The sequence below is a fragment of the Oncorhynchus mykiss genome, chromosome 7 (assembly GCF_057628025.1).
Source record: "Oncorhynchus mykiss isolate SJ-2025 chromosome 7, ASM5762802v1, whole genome shotgun sequence".
Lineage (NCBI taxonomy): Eukaryota > Metazoa > Chordata > Actinopteri > Salmoniformes > Salmonidae > Oncorhynchus > Oncorhynchus mykiss.
Window position 1 is genome coordinate 57,900,274 of NC_143028.1, and position 4,855 is coordinate 57,905,128.

Below are 4,855 nucleotides of genomic sequence, written 5' to 3' on the forward strand. Positions count from 1 at the left end.
AGCAATAAAGATAAATAAAACAAGCAATGAAGAGAAAACAAATCCAGATTTTATTTGGCATAAAATGTACTTTAAAAAGCATATAAAACCCATAATACAGAAGTGAATGTTTTGTTTGGTCAGTCATGGACATAGTGGGTGGCACCTTCTGTAACGCAAGTTGGTGAAGACATGTGACTCTATTCCGACCAATCAGGCGCGCCGCTCGGTTTCACTATGTTAAATGTCAGATCGCTATAAACTAGAAGCTCTTGGTCGCCCACTGAAATGGGCGAGCATAATCTTCTTAATCCCGGTTCCGGGTTTGTGGGACCTTTGGTAAACATCCATACTGGAGACACATTTTACCTCCCCAATTTCAGAGCATCCGGGGGACAACTGGCGGGTCTACCCTCTCTCTCCTACCCAAGAAGGGACAATGTATGCTCGCTCCCTTGGACCCCTTCGGAGCCGTGCAATGGATATCCTCAATCCTACTTTAGCAGTCCCTTGCCCATTAATCCCTCTTTCAACCGTGCATGTGAAATCACCAGACAAGATGAAAGCAAATGTTTTTACAGCAATGGTGTCGGCAACAGGGAACCCTGCGCTGAAAGCGCAATCCTCAAACGTGAAGAGAGGGCAAGAGGAGACTCCTCTTCCTCCATAACGACGGAGCATGGACTGCACAACGGGATGGGCAACAATGGTACATTTTCCAAGTACGACTATGGCCCCGAGCAGTTGACCCAAGATCCGCCATCCTGTCAATCCCTAGAATCTGACTCCAGTTCATCGCTGCTCAATGAAGGGAGCAAATCTTCTGCAGGCATCGCTCAGGCGTTGACATCCCCTGGCAATCACGCACTAGGCACAGCAGCGGGTGGAGGTGAGTTATTGGACATTAACAATGGAATGTAATGCGCTTGTTTTTGTCATTGGAATCTTATTTCTTGATTTGTTGATAGTCCTGTTGCTCGTCTTTATAAATTCTTAGGATGCTGAATTTACACGAGCCTTGCATGTTGGGGTGAGCGCCGCTAGGGGAAGCATTCAAGGAAGGGTACATATTTTCGTTTACACTCAGCCTTTTACACACCAGTAAACCCTTACAGCACCATAAAAATTCGATGTTGTTTGTGGTAAAATGAGAATGTCTTGTGGTAAAAATGAGAATTGACACACAATATTTTGAACAATTTCAACCTATAGGATTTCAGGAAAAACATAGACTCAATGTTTTTGATAGTTTGTTGCAAATAAAATCAGACACCGAAAAAAATACATGCTGTTATTCACAAGAACTCTAGATTGCATGCCTTTGGCAATTGGATATGCTTGCATGCTTGAGAGTGAGACTATCGTTATTGACGACCTTAACTGCCACTGTAAACCTGACACAGACTAATGTGAATTACAGCGTATCTATCCACAATCAAATTACAAGATGTCATACGTCCCACTGTCTCACCACACATTCTTTGGTGAAATTCAAAATTGTGAATACCTTTTACATAATAAACAGTAGTAGTATAATATAATTTGTTTGAGTGTCCATATTCTACTCTGAATGTTAACTCATTGTTTTAAATGAGTCTGTTTTAAGACTGGGCCAGGAACTGCTCACACTGATGACAACAGCTTTCAAAATACGTTTGATAACCAGCTCTATAGAATCAACTGATGCAGCTTTATAGAATCAACTGATGCAGCTCTATAGAATCAACTGATGCAGTGCAGGACTTTTACCTTAGCTTGGCGATGTATGCCAAACTATAGGCCATAGCGCCTATACGTTCATCCATGCTCACCCATCCACTTCTTCTCCCCCTCTCCAGGCGCCCCGTGGTATCCAATGCACACCCGAACCCGAAAGAAACGTAAACCCTACTCCAAACTCCAGCTGGCTGAGCTGGAAGGCGATTTCATGCTCAATGAGTTCATCACCAGACAGCGGCGGAGGGAACTCTCTGACCGCCTAAACCTCAGCGACCAACAGGTTAAAATATGGTTCCAGAACCGGCGGATGAAGAAGAAGAGATTGATGCTTAGGGAGCAGGCCTTGTCCTTCTTCTAAAAGGGAGAGAGAGGCGAAAGAGAGATTGTGAAGAGGAATATAGGCAGGCAGTATTTTAAATTAAACGTACTGTATTTTGGTGTAATCAAATTCGATCGCATAGCATGCTCAGTATGAAGTCTGATGTCCTTAAGAAGGAGGACGCATCTGGTTTATCACTACATATTTCGAAAAACAAATTAATAGTCCAAATATATGTTTATCTGACCTTGAGTCGCATAAAAAGTTACTAAAGTAATGACAGTGCAAGGGGTTAAGTATTCCCCAGCCTGTATTCCGTGTTCTTTGATAGGCCTATAGAAACATCTCATTAGTAAACGCCCTGGAATGAAAGGCACAGTAATTTGGGAAAATACAATTTGTGATTTGTAAATTTTTTGATACACATATATTTGACTTTGTAGTTTCCCATAACTTTACCAATACAATACCTACACACTTGTGGCTCACTCGCTAGGGCGGAACGTTCTAGATCAACCATGGTCACAATCATTGAAAAAATGTTTTGGAACTAATCAAAGTTTATCTGGTGTTTAAAAATGGATTTGATTTAAGATATGAACAAGTAGCCTATAGATGTGAAGAATATGACGCTAACAGAAAGTTACGGATTTCATGCTATTGGATTCAAGTCAATAGTAAGTATCAGTTAATAGGTCAGTTCAATTCACGAATGCATGTATTTATAAGCCATTTACGTCCATCGCCTGAGTTTAGTGGAATTATGATTGAACTGACCACGATTCTGTTTCATAAATTAGAGTTTATAGGGCTACTATAGCCTATACGCCTATGTAGGCGACGGTGCATTATGGCTATGGCGCATAATAGTTTACATCTAATCTACATTCCACCAGTAGTCTATTTAATAAGTCATGTCATGATATTTTTCCAAAATCGACCCCAGAACCTATAACAATCATTAAATTACAGAATCCTAAAACAATTACAATGGTAATGCAAGGCTTAATTTGGGCTATGGTCTAAATAAGCATAGGCCTATTATTTGATAGCCTATTGTCTTGATCGTATAGTGGACAATAAGATAGTTTGGGGCATGTAATTGAAATCCTTAGTTGTGTATTTTCAATCAGTCACGTGCTCTAGGGGACGTGCATGGCCACGGTCAAGGACAACAACTGGCCCTACACCCTACTGCTGTTTTTTAAATTGCGTTTCGATATTGTTTGTCAATCACAACTCTTTTATTTGCCAATATCGGTTATCTGGTATTACATTTCTCGTCCCACTTAAACACACGAACACACACACACGCATTTGCTGAGTTGCAGTCTTTAAAGGCTGGGGGGACTGCGATAAGCTATTTGAGGGTATTTTGGGACGGGTGGGCAAGTGTCCATGCTGCTATTTCTGTGCGGAATGATCCGCGGATTCTCTCGACGCTTGAGCGCAAAGTAATAGCCTATGTACCGTCATGACTATTTATCGACTGCGATCTGTTTACTGCAATAATAATTGGCGGCTTGTGTAGACTAATATCTTTCTCCGTAAACACTCGGACACATCCCTATTAGATCCCTCTTTAAAACGTGCATTTCCTGTGTAAATAACTGAGCAGTTGTCATAGAGGAGGTGAAAATGGTCTGGTTTAAGGCCGTCGCTTACTTAGCCCCACAAGGGCATGAATGAGGGCAGTGAAAATGGGTCCTAACTGCAAACGGCTCTTCTTTTGATTGGATTGATATTAATACCAAAAAGACTAGTACATGTTTTGAGAAGTACATGTAATGTAGGCTTGTATAGGATATCCACTGTAAGATGTGAATTAGGTAGAGAAATTGCGCAAAAAGGATTTATTGTCACGCAATTTGGGCCTATCAGTTCCATCACCAAATGCTGAAATTCACTTACCTTCTATGCATTGATGATTATTGCTTGTTGTCTGCTACATATTTTCTATTATCCTTATAGTCATTATCATATTGAAAGCTTTAACTAGGCTATATTTTAATGTTATAAAATGTAGTCAGTAGCTGTATTATTGTCGAAGTGACAGTGTTTGCAAGGAATTTGGAATAAGTTCTCCCCTATAGGAATTTCGTTCATGAAAATACAGTATAGATGTCCTGAATTGTTTGTGCTGCGCTCTCTCTCTCTCTCTCTCTCTCTCTGTCTCTCTCTCTCTCTCTATCTCATCTCATCTCATCTCATCTCAGTATTATTCAATATGTTACCCGTTTGTTGTCTCCACGTAACCAACTCACTTGCGAGTAGGCATATGCTATATTGTAAAAATTAGAATGTAGATAACTGCATTTTAGAATGTCCCATGTGATAAGATTTTGTTTTGTCTGTGTTGTTATGTAACATCATATCCAGTGTATAGAATACATTGGCGATTGTGTGCCCTGCCCTATACCAATATGAATTACATGAATGTTTCAATGTATGTGTAAGATTTATTATGTCTATTAAAATATGTTAACTTTTATATTATTATCATATTGTTAAGGTAATTATCCAGATTTTTCTGAGTTACAGTTCATATAAGGAAATCAGTCAGTTGAAATAAATGAGTTGCGCATAACCTATTGATTTCACATGAATGCGAAAACAGATATGCATCTATTGGTCATAGATACCTTTAAAAAAATGGGCCTCACAATGGGTCTCAGGATCTCGTCGCGGTATTTCTGTTAATTCAAATTGCCATAGATTAACTGCAATTTTGCTCGTTGTCCGTAGCTCATGCCTGTCCATACCGTAATTCACAAGGTTGACGTCACCAAATTCTGAAATTCACTTACCTTCTATGCATTGATGATTACAGCTTGTTGT

General features: G+C 39.9%; 1 protein-coding gene across 1 annotated transcript; it reads left to right on the top strand.

Moving 5' to 3' along the window:
• Positions 1–221: 221 nt before the first annotated feature.
• On the top strand, positions 222–4,508 carry LOC110528199 (homeobox protein Hox-C12a-like). The gene is made up of 2 exons (XM_021610059.3): positions 222–868; positions 1,818–4,508. The coding sequence occupies exons 1-2, from the start codon at positions 268–270 to the stop codon at positions 2,054–2,056; spliced, it is 840 nt and encodes a 279-aa protein (XP_021465734.1). The 5' UTR covers positions 222–267; the 3' UTR covers positions 2,057–4,508.
• The last annotated feature ends 347 nt before the right edge of the window (positions 4,509–4,855 follow it).

What these genes read in the sequence shown, in the direction of transcription:
- LOC110528199 (XM_021610059.3), top strand. Translation starts at nt 268, where the DNA reads ATGGGCGAGCATAATCTTCTTAATCCCGGTTCCGGGTTTGTGGGACCT. An exon ending in AGGCACAGCAGCGGGTGGAG is followed by an intron (nt 869 to 1,817) that starts GTGAGTTATTGG and finishes CCCCCTCTCCAG; the next exon opens with GCGCCCCGTGGTATCCAATG.